General features: G+C 39.0%; 1 protein-coding gene across 1 annotated transcript in view; it reads left to right on the plus strand.

The window, feature by feature from the left end:
* Positions 1–246: 246 nt before the first annotated feature.
* Positions 247–20,227, plus strand: part of LOC311073148 (uncharacterized protein) — a gene marked incomplete at its 5' end in the record, with an annotated part of 43,969 nt that continues 23,988 nt past the window's right edge. The window contains 7 exons of the mRNA XM_084098631.1: positions 247–516; positions 698–1,088; positions 4,735–4,785; positions 15,550–15,576; positions 15,680–15,742; positions 17,400–17,516; positions 17,686–17,816. Of these exons, the coding sequence (XP_083954757.1) occupies positions 247–516; positions 698–1,088; positions 4,735–4,785; positions 15,550–15,576; positions 15,680–15,742; positions 17,400–17,516; positions 17,686–17,816 (1,050 nt within the window). The remainder of the gene's footprint in view (positions 517–697; positions 1,089–4,734; positions 4,786–15,549; positions 15,577–15,679; positions 15,743–17,399; positions 17,517–17,685; positions 17,817–20,227) is intronic.

Genomic DNA, 20,227 nt, shown 5'->3' on the forward strand with positions numbered 1-20,227 from the left:
GTGATCCCTCTGGGCCTTTTGCACATGAGACCACTTCAGTTGTGGCTCAAAACCAGGGGGGTTTCATTTATACAATATACAGACCCCGGTTCCTTGCCTTGGGTCCCACTCTAGGTGCGTCTTGCCATCGCAGAATGCTAACAACAGACGCCTCCCTGTCGGGCTGGGTAGCGGTCTTAAGTGGTCGTCCAGCACAATGGATCTGGGGAGGCACATCTCGATTAGCACATCAATTGCCTTGAATTGATGGCTGTATTTCTGGCCCTGAAGTACTTCTTCCAGCAGTTAAGGGGCTACTATGTCCTAGTGGGAGTCCTGGCCAAGGTTTGTCATCAAGGGTCCTTGCCTCTTACTGATAGCGCCTTGTTGGCTAAACAGAGTTTGGTTCTCGGGAATAATATCTCTCCTAAACGGCTCGCACTGGGTGATACCGAACAGGAGGGACCTTCAGTCTCAAACGCAGGGGACAATATCCCCAGCCCGAGTTGTGGAACCTTCATGCTTGGCCCCAGAAGGGTACCAACTGTGGGACACTGGGTTTTCAGCTGATATCATAGAGACCATTCTCAGTGCTAGGGCTCCCTCCACTAGAGGATGTTATGCCAATAAATGGGGTGTCTTTAAAAAGGTGGTGCACTGCACGTAATGCAGATCCAGTTAACTGCCAGATTGCTTCAGTTCTGGACTTCCTGCAAAGAAAAAATTATCAGCAGGCACATGCCCCGCAACTCTCAGGGTTTATGTGGCCACTTTATCGGCTTGCCACACCTTGATTGACAGGGTGCCACTTGAGAAACATCCTCTGCTCGCCCGCTTCATTCGTGGAGCCTGGCGACTGAGGCCTCCTTTTAAAACCAAGATCCCTTCATGGGACTTAGCTATAGTCCTGGAGGGTCTGGTTGAGACACCCTTTGAACCTCTAGGGTCAACATCTGATAAACCTCTGACTTTTGAGATGGTTTTTCTTATGGCTATCACTGGTTTAAAAAGAATCTTGCATCCTCATCCTGACTACCCTAAGGTCCCCTTCTCAACCGTATATCCGGTCACTCTTGAGGCCTTCTGCCCTCCACCGTTCACAACGCCAGGTCAGGAGAGACTTCACAGACTGTGTTCAGTCCATGCTCTTCAGACCTCGGTCCACCGCACTAGCCAGTAGTGTAAGTCAGAGCAATATTTGTTTGTCATGGAGGCCATAACAGTGGGGGCAGCCACAAAAAGACAATTTTATATTGGGTGAGAGATGCTGTTGCCCTTGCCTATGAGGCACACAGTCAAGTTTTGCCAGTAGGCATCAGGGCTTATTCTACTAGGGGGGTCACTTCTTCCCAAGCCTTGGCGGGGGGTGCCCCCCTATAGCATGTTTGTGATGTGGCAGACTGGTCCTCTCCACACACAATCATAAGATTCTATAGTTTGGATGTTGTGTTACATTTTTCTCACATACCTGACTCCTAATTACCTGGGGCGTCATGGATTATCATGCATGCATGCACGACACCCAAGCGTCTACAGTCGAAACTTAATAATAAATTTACCTGGGGCATCTCCAATTGACACCCAAGCATCTACATTTGAAACTTAATAATAACTTTATACTCTAGCTCTGCGTCTACAGTCGACAACTGGCTTTGAGTTTGCAGTCCCTAACTTGTTCCCCCAACTAACTTGCTGCGCATCAATAACTAAACAGACTCCAGACAATGCCTTCGAATATGCTTTAATCACGTCCGGAGGATCTCAGACAAATTTCAGAGAGAATCCCACCAGCAAAAGGAATACAACAGTTTTTATAGAATAGGAGCATGGCAAAATGACATGAAACATTACATCATTTCCCTACAATTTGATTGGATCTTCATATGCAATCCCTTCTGTTACTAGGTAGAAGCAACGTAGATCTCAAATGATTAAAAAAATAGAAAAGGGTTAGAAGTTAATTTGATTACTCAATATGTCATGAGACTATTCTAGACACAAACTTCAGAGTACATTTTGTTCAAGTGGTAGAATGTTAGGCCTAAAAGAGAAGTAAGGTTAGATGTTAGAATTATGATTAGTTTGATATACAGTTTACTAGTTTATTTATTCAAAAATCCATCACAATAGCGTGCGTTTCCACTGTCACTTCCGGGGCTTGATCGGTCCTCTTCAGGGCTTCCTCTGGGCCACCGGGCCAGGGTTTTCTGGCCAGCCGCATACCTTGGTCCAAAGCGGGCCAACGCGGGCTAGAGGAGTGGTTACAAACAAAGGCGGAGTTTGGAGACAGCAGAGCCGGATAATTCTGTCCGCTAACATCAGCATTAAAGACTTTTAAAATAATTTTCCTCAAAACTCACTTTCATGTTTGAATGCCTTCTGTTTGTGATCCGATGTGGATTCTGTTCACCGTTTAACCCTCTGAGGTCTGAGCTGTTTTCTGGGCCCTGGAGGTGTTCTGACATGCTCTGACATTTCTGGTTATATCTGTTACTTGTGACATTTTCATGGCTAAAGTCTAATTACACTGTATTCAGCACAAACTCTGCTACAATAATATATCAACAGCATGTATGTAAAAGTTTGTAGTTTTGAGATAATGACATTTATGCGTGGTTTTTGAAAATACAAAAAAAAATTCTCACTGAAATAAGGCCATGAAACCCATACTGATTATTTCTTCACAAGACTTTTGAAAATTGTATGACGTAGCCTAGAATATTTGCTGCAAAACTATGTGAAAATCACCCTGACTGCTCATTCAGATAAGACAATATATTGATTTAAAATTTTTACGACGTGTTTTGTGTGAAAAAGCCTTATGCGAGAGCTCATTAATATGTAAGCTTTTCTCACCTGAGAAAGACAAAGAACCTCCCCTAACGGCCCTATTAGGAGCTATCAGGCCCCTATCATTCTGAGCAACCTTGCACAATACTGTAAATGAGGAGATTTAAAAAAGAATGGCTTTTAAATTGTTTGGATTTATTTACAACACAACATAATCCAAAGATACACAACAAATGCCAAAAAAGCACTTCAAAGACAGAGACCTTTGTGCCATTCCTAAAAACACTGTACATACCTTTCATTTCCAATATTTTCACTTTACCATGTTCACGTACTGAGACTCATGTGAATGTTGAAGTCCTCAGTGGCATCTGGGACCTGAAAAAAAAAAGTGAACATACTGATATCAAGAGAAAGGCCTGCACGATTTTGGAAATAAATATTAGATTTTTCTGGTTAAAATTGCTTTTTAAAATTCCTTTTTAAAATTCACAGAATACACACACACACACACGTTTCCAACGATATATAATATAATGAACACCAGGTTTGTTGTGCCTTGTAGGCATAAGGTATATGCGCAGTGCGGATAAAATAATAATAACAATAAATAACCTATAGCAGCCTATAAATCTTCCAAAAGATTTCAGTAACAACTAAGCTAGAGAAAAATATATTGATTATCATGTTACTTCAAATGTTTCCATCCGTTATGATTATGCCCGCGCGTTTGTCGACCTCAGAGGGTTAAGGTAAAAATATTTATACCCGATGCAAAAGACTAGGATCAAATTATTGTAAACAACAAAAATGCCAGCAAATGGTCGATTTTATCATGTTTGTTTTGCGATCATGCTAGGTTCCAGTGATTCCTTTTTTAATTATTTTTCTGATAAAACTTTCTTTTTTTTATTTTAATTTTAATTTTTTTAGAAAACTTCCATTTGTTGGTGAAATGATGGTTAGTGTGACATTGTTCCAGAGAGGCGTGTTACGGGCGTGTTTTAGTGAAGCGCTGTGGAGATTCTGGCCCGACAGTGGAAACGTAGTGTGTTTTGGGCTCAGTGCTACAGGCCCGGCGCTTTTAGCCCGGCACGTCCCATTTAAAGCCCTGGCTCGCACAGGCCCGACAGTAGAAACGCTGCTAATGTTCATGCCACTCCAGGCTCACACGTCCTTGAGTCGACATCACAAGCTCATGCCTGAGACCTTCTTGCATTCTTGTGAGCACACACTACACAACCGTAAGGGGTCCAGACACCTCAAAGCACGGCGGCGTGGGTATTCTCGTTCCCAATGTGCTGATCACTGCAGCATCGATTGTAGCTTTTGAAAGGGAACGTCTCGGGTTACTTGACTGTAACCCTGTTCCCTGAAAAAGCATAACGAGATGCTGCGCTGTATTGCTGTGCTTAAGATGTCCCAGGACTGCTCTTCAGACAAAATATCCTGTCGATGCAGCTGTGGCTCATTTATATTATTATATTACTATTACTATACTATTTATAGCCTCGCGGCGTGCGCGCGCTCCGGTGACGTCACCGCCTGAGGCTATAAAAGTTCTGGGTCAATTTCATTGACGTGTTGCACACATATTCATAGCTGGTCACGTTAAATGCGCTGATCAGCGCAGCATCTCGTTCTGCTTTTTCAGGGAACAGGGTTAAGTAACCCAAGATGTTTTGTTGGAGACAAAGAATTTTAATTTGTTTGTGACCAGAATTGACATTTATTGCTGTTGGTAATTTGCCTAATTATTATTGTTGTTAGGGAAACACACACTGAACCGACAGGTGAGTTTCAAAATCATCCAAAAGCTTTATTTGAGCAAACTGATATGGCAATGAACGAATTGGCAGGCAGATGAGAGAAGCAGATGATGACTGATGAAAGGTGAGTTGCCCCACACACACGTTAGAAAGTCACTGAGAGATGAATTAATCAACTTGCCTTTTTCCTTTGCAGGATGCAATCACGGAGACGAAAAACTGGGGACTAGGAACAGGAACGAAGAAGGTAAGTATATCTTCAGGTAAGAGGTAAACCAACAGGAGGTAGCCTGAGCTCTAGACAAGACTAGACTCTCTCTCTCTCTCTCTCTCTCTCTCTCTCTCTCTGTGTGTGTGTGTGTGTGTGTGTGTGTGTGTGTGTGTGTGTGTGTGTGTAAATTTAATGTCATCGAAATTTGGAGTGAAAAATGTCCACATATTAGGTCATATACTTGGAGTAACTAAAGTTGTTCTAGTCAGTGTCATATTGACTACTAGCTTGTATCACAGTCTGTCAAGAATTGTAATGCTGCTGTTAGCATTCTTCCCTCCCCCCTAACTTATCACAAGACCATTCTTCTTCAATCACCCCTTTCCTCAGCCAATATTTCCTTAGGTCCTAGAGCATTTATTGGAATAAGGCCACAAAACACATACTAAATATGTGTCAATAAGACTTTTTTCTTTTAAGAGTTTTTTCTTCAAAATGATGTGAAAATTATCCTGCCTAATCATTCACATAACACAATACATTGATTTAAATTTTGCAAAACACTTTCTGTTTGGAAAGGCCATATGCGAGTGGGCGTCAACGATCCAACACCATCATGCATATTTAGTGGTTCGCACCTGAGGAGACAATGGGGCCCGCATACTTAATGAGCCATTCATTCAGGTGTGTGACTGAGCCACAAAAAAGAATGCAAGCGCAACAGTTGGAAGCATCTCAATTTTTTTTTATTTTTCCACAAATTGTGCTTGCAAATTGGCCTATAATATCAAAGGAAAACATGTCTAGTAATTGTGCAGTTAATTCTCATACTGTATTTTCAGTTTTGGAATATGTATCCTCTCCCCAAATTTGTCACTAATAAAACACAATAAAAATTATTTAAAGAAAAGGCTTATATTTACATTTTAATAGTTTGTTTACATCTACCTTGTAAATATATTTTTTTTATTAAAAAGGTTACAATTACAACAACAATTCAAGTGTAATCTTTCTTTGTAAAAACTAAAGTATACATTTTATCATACATATTTCAAAGTTAAGGATTCATTACCTGAATATAGCCTAGGCTACATTGGAACAAACATTATAACATATTATTTGATTACTTTATTTTTGACAAAACATACTATATTTAACATATGAGCAAAAATTGGCAAACAAAAGCTTATTTGAGGTGGCAGATATTTTACAGTAAAAATGTATAATCTATCCAAAACTAATCAACGAAATGTTGTCTTTCATATGTCTGTAACATAGGTCTTTCGTTTTTATTATAAGAAATGTAAATGTTAATTTGCAGTTTAATACGTTGCTTATACAAATACATTTTATTTCAACATATTTCAGTCGATTTTTACTCAGTATAGCAATACAGTTTGCTAAAAGCGAAACATTCATTCACACACAGAAACGCGATTCAAATTTAAACCGTTTTTTTGCCAGTTGTGGTAAACAGCGCATCTCTGCCATTCATTCATTCACACACAGAAACGCGATTCACTTGAGAATGAAAAAAACTTACTACGGTATTCCATAGCTCAGGATCCGTTGTCCTCGAAATACCAGCACTTGAGGTACATTTTCCATTATTATTATTCCTCACAGCGCCGCGAGACGGTGTAAACAAGTACAATGATCTGAATAAGCTTGATGTGTTTTCTCGAGCTGATATGGGGGCGTTCACAGGTTTGCAGGATTGCCTCCGTGGGCGGAGTCAAATTAAAAATAATGAGCTGAGATGAGAACGACTGACATCTCTCTCTTTTCATACAGATTGCATAAACTGAGAATATTTGTTTTTTATAAAAATGACTTCATTTAAAAGAAGAGAATTCAAGCTTCATGCCTGTGTGCCTGTGTGACTGTTTGACTGAGTATTCGCTGAGTTATGGTTCATTTTCGGACGCGTTTCAGAATGGACTTAACTGACAGAGTGAAGGCAGAACTCGCTTCGTGTTTATTTTTCTTTATTTGGCAAAAAGCACAACACTTTGTTTTTATTGTGAGTATACACAAAAAAATACACACTTAACATGATCGAGTGATGTATGAAACTCCTATGGAAAATCAAAGTCAACAGAGTATTTATGAGTCTCTTTTACACTGAAAAAAAAAAAGCAAGCTGGTATCGCCGGCGATACCGCCGACCCCAGGGGGTTAATAAGACTGATGAGTGAGGCACTGGAAGAAAGTGTTGAAGAGGAGGAGGACGATGTTGCAAAACACTATCTTGCAGAATTGTTAGCCTTGTGTGGTCAGCTAAAAGTAAAAACAATTTTAAGGGAAGAGTGTGGGGCATTCTCCAAAGATGAGTATGATGTGGGATGTATACCATGCCTACAGCTCCGCATCAGGTTGTCTGATCCCACTCCGTGCGACGAACATACATATCTGTGCCAAAACCCTTACACAAAGAGGTGAAGGAGTATTTGGAGGACTTGCTAAATCGGGGTTGGATAAGAAAATCCAAATCCAACTACTCGTTGCCTATAGTGTGTGTGCGAAAAAAAGATGGGACCTTGCGTCTCTGTTGTGATTATAGGGAGCTAAATCAAAAGTCCATCCCTGACAGACATCCCATCCCACGCATACAAGATATGCTTAACCGTTTACAAGGCAGTGCTTGGTTCTCTGTACTAGACCAAGGCAAGGCATATCATCAGGGTTTCCTGGAAGAAAGTAGTCAATCCCTCACTGCATTTATTACACCCTGGGGTCTATATGAATGGGTGAGGATACCATTTGGGTTGTCTTCAGCCCCATCAGAGTTCCAAAGAAGCATGGAGGAGTGTCTCTCAGGGTTGGGAGATGAAGTTTGCCTTCCTTATCTGGATGACAACTTGGTGCACAGCCGATCTTTCGATGATCATCTCAGGGATATGCGCAAGGTGTTACAACACTATCAGCTGCACGGGGTGAAGTTGACAGTGAAAAAATGTGAACTGTTCAAAAACAAGGTGAGGTTTCTTGGGAAAGTGGTCTCAAAAGAGGGCCACACTATGGATTCGGCCGGAATCGCACCTGTGCAAGCATTAACCCTCTGGGGTCTAAGGTGTTTTTGGGGTCCTTGAGATGTTCTGACATGCCCTGACATTTGTGCTTTTTTCAGTTGCTTATAAACATATTAATGGCAAAGGTGTAATTACACTCTATTTAGCACAAACAGGGCTACCCTAATATGTGAGCAACATGTTTTAATTTTTGAGAGAATAATGTTTATGCATGGTTATTGAAAAAACTAAAAATGAGGTAAAAGTTTCTGAAATAAGGCCACAAAACACATTTTTGAGTTTTTTCTTCAAAATGATGTGAAAATCATCCTGCCTAATCATTCACATAAAACAATACATTGATTTAAATTTTGTGAAACACTTTTAGTTTGGAAAGGCAATATGCGGATGGGCGTAAACGATCCAACACCATCATGAATATTTAGTGGTTCACACCTGAGAAGTTCACACCCATAATGAGCCTTTCATTCAGGTGTGTCACTGAGTGTATACATATATACATATACATATATATATATAGATTTGTGGGATGCACATCCAGGGCACGAAGCTCCCGTTCCACCACATCCCAAAGATGCTCTATTGGGTTGAGATCTGGTGACTGTGGGGGCCATTTTAGTACAGTGAACTCATTGTCATGTTCAAGAAACCAATTTGAAATGATTCGAGCTTTGTGACATGGTGCATTATCCTGCTGGAAGTAGCCATCAGATGATGGGTACATGGTGGTCATAAAGGGATGGACATGGTCAGAAATAATGCTCAGGTAGGCCGTGGCATTTAAACGATGCCCAATTGGCACTAAGGGGCCTAAAGTGTGCCAAGAAAACATCCCCCACACCATTACACCACCACCACCAGCCTGCACAGTGGTAACAAGGCATGATGGATCCATGTTCTCATTCTGTTTACGCCAAATTCTGACTCTACCATCTGAATGTCTCAACAGAAATCGAGACTCATCAGACCAGGCAACATTTTTCCAGTCTTCAACTGTCCAATTTTGGTGAGCTCGTGCAAATTGTAGCCTCTTTTTCCTATTTGTAGTGGAGATGAGTGGTACCCGGTGGGGTCTTCTGCTGTTGTAGCCCATCCGCCTCAAGGTTGTGTGTGTTGTGGCTTCACAAATGCTTTGCTGCATACCTCGGTTGTAACGAGTGGTTATTTCAGTCAAAGTTGCTCTTCTATCAGCTTGAATCAGTCGGCCCATTCTCCTCTGACCTCTAGCATCAACAAGGCATTTTCGCCCACAGGACTGCCGCATACTGGATGTTTTTCCCTTTTCACACCATTCTTTGTAAAACCTAGAAATGGTTGTGCGTGAAAATCCCAGTAACTGAGCAGATTGTGAAATACTCAGACCGGCCCGTCTGGCACCAACAACCATGCCACGCTCAAAATTGCTTAAATCACCTTTCTTTCCCATTCTGACATTCAGTTTGGAGTTCAGGAGATTGTCTTGACCAGGACCACACCCCTAAATGCATTGAAGCAACTGCCATGTGATTGGTTGATTAGATAATTGCATTAATGAGAAATTGAACAGGTGTTCCTAATAATCCTTTAGGTGAGTGTATATATATATATATATATATATATACACACACACACACATACATACATACATACATACATATATATATAATTGGTTCACAGTTGGAAACACAGTTGTTGTTGTTGTTTTTTCCCACAAATTGTGCTTGCAAATTGTATAATATCCAAGGTAAACATTTCTAGTAATTGTGCAGTTAATTCTCATGCTGTATTTTCAGAAAGTTTTGGAATATATTCTCTACCCAAATGTGTCACTAATAAAACACAATAAAAATATATTTAAAGAGAAGGCTTTTATTGACCTTTTAAGTTTTTGTTTACATCTATCCTTGTATATATTTTAGCTATTTTATTAAAAAGGTTATACAATTACAACAATTAAAATTTTAACAATATTTCCAGTGTAATCTTTCTTTGTAAAAATACATTTTATCATACGTATTTCAAAGTTAAGATTCATTAGTTTGAATATCGCCTACATTGGAACAAACACAACATCTTAGTTGATTTTTTTTGACAAAACATATATATATATATATATATATACAGCGGGGGAAATAAGTATTGAACACGTCATCATTTTTCTCAGTAAATATATTTCCACAGGTGCTACTGACATGAAATTTTCACCAGATGTTGGTAACAACCCAAGTAAACCATACATACAAAGAAACAAACAAAAATAAGTTCAGAAATTAAGTTATGTGTAATAATGTGAAATGACACAGGGAAAAAGTATTGAACACATGAAGAAAGGGAGGAGCAAAAAGGCATGGAAAGCCAAGACAACTGCTGAAAATTTACAGTAATTAAAAAGCAATCCAGCCCCCTGTCAGTGGAAATTAATAAATCAAATCAAATCAAGTATATTTGTATAGCGCTTTTCACAATACAGATTGTATCAAAGCAGCTTCACAGTATTAAATTAAAATAAAATAATACAGCAAGGTTTGTTTCTAGTGGAATTTATTGATTGATAGAATAAAATTAAATATCCCCAAAATATCCCCAACTGAGCAAGCCAAAGGCAACAGTGGCAAGGAACCGAAAAACTCCAAGTGACCTAATGGTGTCCTAAAACTCCATCAGGTGACCTAATGGAGAAAAAAAAAAACCTTGGGAGAACCCAGGCTCAGTCGGGGGCCAGTTCTCCTCTGGCATTTATGAACTAGAGGCCGGATTGTAGTTTGAACTGTAAGATTAACAATATTATATGAATGCCTGGCCGAAAAGATGCGTCTTTAATCTAGTTTTAAACTGGGAGAGCGAGTCCGAGCAACGAACAGTATCAGGAAGGCTATTCCAGAGTTTCAGAGCCAAATGTGAAAATGCTCTCCCTCCTTTGGTTGATCTGGATATCCTAGGTATGACCAAAAGCCTCGAATTTATTGATCTTAAAGAGCGCGATGGATTATAGGGCGATAGAAGATCCGTTAAATAGACTGGAGCTAAGCCGTTTAGGGCTTTATAAGTCAGTAGCAATACCTTGTAATTAATACGGAACTTTATAGGTAGCCAATGTAGTGATGATAAAATCGGTGTTATATGATCATATTTTCTTGATCTAGTAAGAACTCTAGCAGCGGCATTTTGGACTAACTGTAGCTTGTTTATTGAGGATGCAGGACAATCAGCTAATAAAGCATTACAGTAATCTAGTCTCGAGGTCATGAATGCATGAACTAACTTTTCTGCATCAGAAACTGATAGCATATTACGTAGCTTAGCAATGTTTCTAAGGTGGAAAAAGGCTGTTTTTGTAACATACGACATATGATTTTCAAAAGACAGGTTACAATCGAGTATAACACCCAGGTCTTTTACTGTAGAGGATAAAGTAACAGGACATCCTACGATGTCAAAGTTGTATTGTGAGAGGTTCTGTGGGCGGTTTTTTGAACCGATAAGTATTACCTCTGTCTTGTCACAGAGGTAATAACAGCTGGTTCAGTCCCAAATGATGGCCTACAAAAAGGTCTCATTGCCAAGGTGTCACACAAGACACATCTCATGATGGGTAAAAGCAAAGAGCTGTCTCAAGACCTTCGCAACCTAATTGTTGCAAAACATAATGATGGCATTGGTTATAGGCGCCATTCTAAGCTTCTGAATGGTCCAGTGAGCACTTTTGGGGCCATAATACGGAAGTGGAAAGACAATAATTTCACCATAAATTTACCTCGACCAGTGCTTCTCGCAATATTTCTGATAGAGGAGTGAAAAGAATAATCAGAAGAGTTGTCCAAGAGCCAAGGATCACTTGTGGAGAGCTTCAAAAAGACCTGCAGATAGCAGGTACTGTTGTCTCAAAGAAAACAGTAAGTAATGCACTCCACCGCCATGCAATGCACTCACTCAACCCGTCACCGCTAGGGGCAGCTGCCACACCATTAAATGCGCCTGCCACTCGACCAGTCACCGTTATATGCACCTGCCACTCGACCAGTCACAGATATATGCGCCTGTCACCGTTGTAACCGTCCTTCTGAGAACTCTCAGAAGGGCGCATCACAAATAAATTTATAAGGGAGGACTTCATTGACTATTATAGATTTAACCAGAATCAGAAACACACAAACCAATTACAAACACCAAAGTAATTGCAAAAGTGTTTATATCAATTAAGTCACACAAAACCACCAAAACAGTGAGTCAACAATTGAAGACATGCATGTATGTCTAAGTTGTTATAGTAAAACATAAGAAACTGAGCTTATCTGATCATTGTACATGAAATGTCTTTCCTTGAAAGGTCTTTACAAAAAGTACAGATGAAGATAGAGGTTTGTCAAACAAGAAAAGAGCAAACAGTCCAGTAGTTCATCTCATATCCTAGCTTCGGTCAATCCAAACTTCAGTTTAGGGTACGTTGCAAAATGATGTCCTTGCAGCACTCAAACATCCCAGATCTCAGTAGATTCAATTAATCCAATGATGATATTGGCATGACTAAGTAGAATCCCCACCAGAAAAATTACAGCATAGGAATGGAGGAATTCTCAAGATAACTTTGTGGATGAGGTATATACAAGAAGTCCTTCTAAATAAAAAACCTGTAAACATACAAGCTAACATTAACACCAAACATATTACATGAAAATGATGTAACCCAGCAAAAACAATGATAACACAAAATGAACAACACTTACTTGGATGAGCTTAAAACCACAGTTTCTAAATCTGGACTACACATAAGGTTAGCAGAAGGAGGCTATTGCTGAGTCCCAATTCGCATACTATCCGTCCTAAATAGTATGCGAAACTAGAATTAGTTCGTCCCAAATCGTAGTATGTTGAAATGAGTATTCCCAAGATACCCGGATGGTCTACTATTTCCGGTTAGAATTCGAAGTGCAGATCAATGCACACTCTAACGGCTAATATTGCCCACAACCCATTGCGTGCGGGAGGGAGGAGCTTTGTGGTGATGGTGGTGATGATGTAAACATGACAGTCGGACGCAGCAGTGGAGATGCGCCCTCAGTTTTTAAGTGTAAGAATTCAAATGTTTAACCCTAATTAAAGCTATATTTAACCACACTGACTTATTTGTTGTAATACTGTGGCTGTACAAATGTTAACTTTATCAGTCCAACTAAAAGACACATGGTTAGACTTTTACTATAGTAAAAGCATGGTTCATTTTCATCGGGGTATTTTTGAGTATTATACATAATGATGAAATTAAGTTTAAAATATGTTAAACAATAGTTATACTATAAACTATAATATTTTAACTCAGAAAATAAGTAGCTTTCGTTACACACATTGCACACGATTGCACATGAACGTCAGAAACAGCCGCCTCACACACGACCTGCGTTTGGTTAATCTACGACGACGCCCTGCTTCACTCCTCAATTTGGTAGAACACATTGTAAATGTATTGTGGAAAAAACGATGAGGAAAAAAAGATAAAAAGATGGGAATAGTAAATAAAATTATATTGGATATGAATGAATGAAATGTAAAATGTTTTGTTAACAGTCGCGGTGTGCGTAACTAGGCAACCACGTTCAAGTTCACGTTGCATGACGTCATCGAAGTATGTCCCAGAACGTGCATACTCTTTTGCTACACACTCAAAAGTATGTACTTTTTCCTCACAAAAAAAGTGCATACTTTTAGGTCGTAGTATAAGTAGGCGAATTGGGACTCAGCACATGCTTCTCTCCAACCAAACATACCCTACTCTTCTTCTCCCTGTCTATTATCCAGAGGAAAAGTAGTCTGGAGAGCCCCCTAGAGCATGGTAGAGGTACTACTGCTCAAAACCAAAGTAACTGCTCTAAAGACTGTTACACCGTTATATGCGCCTTACACCGCGCCTGCCACTCGACCAGTCAGCGTTATATGCGCCTGCCACTCGACCAGTCACGGATATAACCAGTCTCGGCACCTAAGAGTCGCACCTGCCACAAGATCTCTCACTGTTTACATCTACCAGACACTCCGATTGATACACGAGAGCACACAGACAGTACAATCCTGCTCTTATTTACCTTTTTGTCATATTATCTTATATTTTATTCGCTCTTTTTGCCCGAATTGGAGCGCGTCTCGTGGCTCTTACTAAGCGTCGCTCCAGCCACTATAGCGTCGCACCTGCCACAAGATCTCTCACTGTTTACATCTACCAGACACTCCGATTGATTCACGAGAGCAAACAGACAGTGCAATCCTGCTCGTATATACCTATTTGACAGTTTATCTTATTTTTTATTATCTCTTTTGGCCCGTAATGGAGCGCGTCTCGTGGCGCGCCAGCCACAAGATCTCTCACTATGTTACAGCTGCCTGATACTCCGATTGACATTCTGAAGGAGAATGATTTTCACCACTCCATTAAGTTTTATTTTGTATAAAGCCTTTCTTTAAAGTGAATTTCGTTTTGTATAAATTGTATCTTAATTTTAATCAATGTTTGATCAACCAATTCCCTGGATTTAATAAATACTGTAAATAAGCAAATATAGCAGACATAGGCCTATAGCAATAAAATCATGACATGGTTGTGGCGCGATCACTTGCATTGCACGTTCCTCACAGGCATGAAAAATATATCTAGAAAGCTAGAAATGCCTAGCCTACTTTTAAACGAAACAATTCAAAACGAAAAGAAATAGGCTATACTCTTAGATTATGTAATCCGTATGAAATGAGCATTTCTCTCGGCGCGTTCACTACTGCGAAGATGGTGAGTCGTCAACTTCATCTTTGCAGCCAACAGTGACACAGAAAACACTTTGGGAATGGGTGGGGGTGGGGGTTGTGTCACCCCGTGCCCCCCCTCTAGACACGCTCCTGGCCCTAAATAACCACTCGATAGCTGATGCAAAGAAAATGTAGTGGAGTTGCATCAGGATTATTGGCGTGCAGAAAATGTTTATTACTTTAAAATCAGCCACCCCCACCCGAGAGTGAATACAGGTAACATCTACAATTATATAGACTCCATATTTACTTTTGCCTCTGATTATCGTTAGTTGCTTTAGTTAGTTGCTACTAAATGCAAAGTTATTTTTTTTTTTAAAAGGTGTTGATGACTGATACATGTTGATCATTGCCAATGACGCCATGGAAGGTAAGCAAACTAATTCAACATTTGGCAACACTTTAGAATAATATATATGTTTACTCAAACTCTATTTTCCTTGGTCCAGTTATTCATAAATAGCTATTTCTTTTTCAGCAAGGAAGTTTGAGTTTGTGAGTCAACAAGAGCTTTTAAGTCTCGAAGGAGAACAGGACTGTTGTTACTGCAAAACATCAGTAAAAGCATCCAAGGATCACATAACCCAAAAACATTTAAGATTTGCCATCCACTATAGTGCTGGTGGCGTGAGTAAGTAATTGTTTAAAATCATTGCATTTAAAAATTATTTGTATATGTTTTTTTATTTACATAAAATATATGTAATAACAATGTCATAATGTTATTTAATATCCATAATATTCAAAATCCATAATTTCCTTCCTTTGTAGAGAAGTTCTCAATACCATGTCACTGTTCTGACAGAGTGGGAAAAGGAGCCACTGGCACTGTTGAAAGTGTGACAAAATAATTAATAGATTTTTCAATTTTAAGTGTCACTGAAAAAAACATGGTAAGTTTATTTCTAGTTGTGAAATGTGTACTCTTCTTTATTTTTAGATGCTTAATTTGTCTTTGGTCATTTACTTTTGTTTTGTTTTTCTGGTGTGGCAACAACAGGTCTGGTGGTTGCTGAAGGACCCTCAGGTCAGCACATAATATATAACCATCCTACACGGTTATTCTACATCAATGTAACTGCAATAAAGTTGAAAATGGCATAATGTCATTTATCATGATCATTTCTTAGATGATGGAGAACCCTGCCAGGACACCACCCATGTTGATCCAGTTCAGAAAGGGAACCTATTCTGTAAGAAATGTGGGATTCATTTCCGCAACACGTCCAATTACAAAAGACATGAAAGACAACAGCATGGCAGGCAGGAACCAATGTTGTGTATCGATTATGTCAATGGAATATATGTCACAACAAAAGAATCCCATGGGGTGAGACTACCTATACATGTGCAAAAGTCTTCAGTTATCAAATATTTTGCCTGTGAAGTGGAGTCGTGCATGGATTTCATGAGCATAGCTACAAATAGTGGAAACCCTGGGAAAGAATGTTTTCATTTAGAAAGGACCAAGACAGCAACATCATATAGTCCCCCAGAAGCACTGTGCAATGAGTCCTTGCAGGATATGCTAGAAAAAGGACTTATTTCTAAATCAAGACAAGAAGAATGCACAGTGTTACACCAGAAGGCTTGCTCTGAGGATGTTGACTGTGTCTTTCCTATTTTCTGGGGTGAGCAAGGGTTCTCTGAACGCTATATTTACTTTTCTGTGTTTACCGGCCAAAAGGACAATTGGTGTAAGCTTGGAAGAACAATCTGCACCTTTGATAGTAAAACTGGTAAATGGCACTGCAGGTGCAGAGGTACAAAATACCGGATCAGTTGTGTCCATCGATATTTGTCCATGTGGTGGCTTTTCCAAGAACATCCCCAGCTGCTACAAAATGCAGTGGACAATTCAAATGAGGCACTTGAAGATGTGGAGGAGAAGATCAGTGCCACAGATGATATCCACCAACATTCTGAACATTCACGTAGTGGTATCATCACAAAGACCAACTACTTTTGGAGTTCATAAAGAATCCCAGAGGAACTTCCAGTGGATTTAACCACAACAGAGAAGCCCATTCCAGGACACTTTGAACCACTAGAAGTACAGTGTCCATACTGTCCTGGGCCATCTCCGCCAGAGCTTGAAAACAAAGTACTCATCACCCGACAAGCAACTGTTTACGGAATATTCAAACAATTTAAAGGTAAGATGAGCTCTCCAATTGTTTACATGATGAATAACTTTCTGTACTTATAAAGGATGTACAGTACATAAACAAATTGCATAAAATTGAATTGATTTATTTTTCATCTAGGTGTTTCTGTCTATACAAAGGAGTCTCCTATCTGCAGAAACCTGGTCCGTTTTCAGGAATATAAGAGTGGGTTTCACAACTACAATAACAAAGTTTTCCTATCAATCCCCTCATGCTCTTTTCTGACAGCTGGTATTTCGGTAAGTATGTACAAACATTTAAATAATTAGAGGGCATGTTTCAAGATATTTAAACAGGTGATTATGAAAACTGTTGATTAAATGATTACAACGTTTATTATATTCACTTTCCACAGAATCACATCGCTGTGGGTCGCCTGTTCAGAACAATCGAATCACATTCCCGATCTGCCTTGCCAGTCAATACTCTAAGAAAGGCATTCTACCATTTTTGTGCATTAAGACAGTACTTGTACAATTTTTTTTTTTGTTACCGATGTGGACACCACCCATCCATTGTCATAGCAGACACCAACTGGAAAGTTGCATTCGATTTACCAGGTGAGTGTAAAATCTGAACAAAAAACATAATCTGTAAATGTTTTTAACCAAAATTGATGCATTCACCTTAACACACATTCACATACAGCTTGTCACTACCCCTTTTACCTTATAATTTCTAGTCAATCTCATGAGACACCCAGACATAGAGAACATTGGCCCCCAGGACACTCAGGCTAATGTGGCAGCAAGATGGGAGGACCTAGAAAAGGAGATCATTGCCACTGGATTTTCTGATGGTAGCCATGAAAATACCCTGTTTAATTCTACTAATGGCTTTAATGATAATAATGTATCTTAACAATGTGTTACATTTGAAAAAATCCAGGGTAAAACTATATTTATTGTAGTCTTGTAGCTGCAGTGGCAAAATTAACTGATGTTGATCTAAAAACTTATGTTCCTCAGATTCATCTAACAACCCTTTCACAAGTCCGCTGACATATTCAGCATTTGCACCTTGGATTGGGAAACACACCAGAGTTGATGACAAGGTTCCCAAAACTGAAATTAACAAAGGTCTCTCTCAAAGTGAAAGGGTGAACTCTGCATGCCGTGAAAGCCGGGAAGTTGATGAAGACCAGATTTTGCAAATCTTCTAGTACAAATGCACAGTGCTCACATTTATTTGGACATTAAAACATTACATATCCATTTTTATATTGTGATCTCACATAGCAGAATATTTTAATCCAGACACATGTGACACATGTATAACAAATACATGCATGCAGTTTTGACAGCTTTAATCGCCTTTTTGATTCTTACATGAGTTAATTGACGACAGAACTACAGCTACAGCACGCCGCATTTGCACGTGATGTGCGTACCGCAAGCACAGTACAACGGCTGTCAGCCGTATGACAGAAAAGTCAGTTAGTTTTACTGACATTTGGCCTGACAACGTCTCATCTTACCGAAGATAGCCAACTGAATAAGGACAACGCGCTTTTCTCAGCATCTGACAGAAGTGTCACAAGCTTTCACACACATTTTCTAAAATAAAAGTAGCATCAGAAAAAAAGAGAATTACGTTTGTTGTTGACTGCACACTATTCGACTTACTCAAAACGGTCTTGCAACCCACCAGTTGAGAAAGATTGACTCTATATTTACTATGTGCATATCACTGTCTGATGTTCTGCTGAAGCTCATTCGGCACTTGCACATTTCCACACTCGTTTGACTTGCGCCTGGCGCTGAGGTGAAGTTGGAGTGTGCGTCTGAAAAGTCACACGTTTTTTGTGGTCTTAAAGAGAAGAGAGATTTTTGTCAATAAAAAAAGAGACAGAAACAGCAGTTGTGAGAGGGGTGGCCAAAGGGGTGGCCAAGCTTAGACCAAGGGCCACCCCTGGCCACCCCCTAGCTCTGCCACTAAACATATTGAAGAGAAACTAAATTACAGTCATGTACAGTATGAAACACAGATTAATCCGTAGTTTATAAAACACATTTGTTGGTCTTATCAAGTGGCATTTCTATGGTGACAGATGACGTTCTTAGGTGATTTGATTACCTGTCATGTTGCTTCCTTGTGTTTTCCATACTGTAGATAGTTAGTGCAGTGCGAGTCTTTTTTTGAGTGGTTCGTTTTTATGAATTAGCAACCATATGTTTTTCTAAAGACTTCTATCTTGTAGTTCGTCTTTTGCAGATGGTATAAACGCAATAGCATTTAATCTGATGGAAGCAAACTGGTGTTGTTGTCTTGCGAAGGCTTTACCAGTATTTTAATTGATTAATAGGGTATGCATTGATGGCATAGAGGGGTCTTAAACCAAAGACCAGTCTAGCGATAGAAACATAGAGTCCGTAACCATTTTCAAGAAATGGCTGAAGACGCATCTTTTTCGGCAACACTTGATCCATTAATACTTTCACTTTCTTTTCTTTTCTCTTCTACTCTACGTAAAAATTACGCATATACTGTGTTAGACTAAACGGGGAAGGGTTTCAGCACTTGCATATTGTTGTCCTATTGTTAGTTAAATTGCTTCTCTTCTCATTTGTGAGTCGTGTCTAATAAAAGCGTCTAATAAATTATTAAATGTAAATGTAAATGGAGAAAGAACCTTTGATACAAAATGTGTCAAATAGAGAAACAAATTTAACATGTACACTTTGATATATCAATATAGATTTACCATATGATTACGAATAAGTTATATTATGATAAGACAGTAGAGCAGAACTATGCACACTATTGTTGTTGCACATGCATCACTGTCTGTACTGTATATTACTTTGCATTGTTAAAATTTACATTTATGCATCATAACAAACAACATGTTACGATAAAAATCACAATTCATTAATTGTTTGCAGTTTCTGTAAATAATTTTAATGGATTTGCAGTGTCATACATATTAAATTTAATAATCAGATGGATAAAAACATTTACCCAAACTTTAGCTACAAGTTTATTAAAAATCCACATTTTAATTTTACTGTCAGTTGGACAAATAAACATTTACTTGAACTTAAGATTCACATTTACTAAAACTTCAGATTTAAATTTTACCGTGAGATGGACAAATCACTGAGTATCTGAGATTAGTGTGGGTTCTCCAGTAAAGTGCAGATATAATGTATAACCAAAGGCTCCATCATAACAAGAATAGCAATGTACATGAAACATTTAAGATTATTTACAAGTCATTACTTTTACAATTCATTTGAATGAAATTTCAAAAATATATTGATACGAACCTAGTAATATGAGTATGAGTCTGCAGTTACATTGCGCATATTTTGACATGCCGTATTTTTGTCCCATGCTATGGTTATTATCACTACGTCAATTGCAATTTCGAGAGTGAATCACAATTTTATATGTGGATGTCACTTCCAAAACTTTGCAGTGTGTAATTGGCCATCAGTCCTCTTAGTAACATGAAAATAAAACTTTTATTTAATGGATTAAAGCTATAGCCTCGAAAGCGAAAGAGCG

This window comes from Abramis brama (genome assembly GCF_963993115.1).
Source record: "Abramis brama genome assembly, chromosome: 22".
Classification (NCBI taxonomy): Eukaryota; Metazoa; Chordata; class Actinopteri; order Cypriniformes; family Leuciscidae; genus Abramis; species Abramis brama.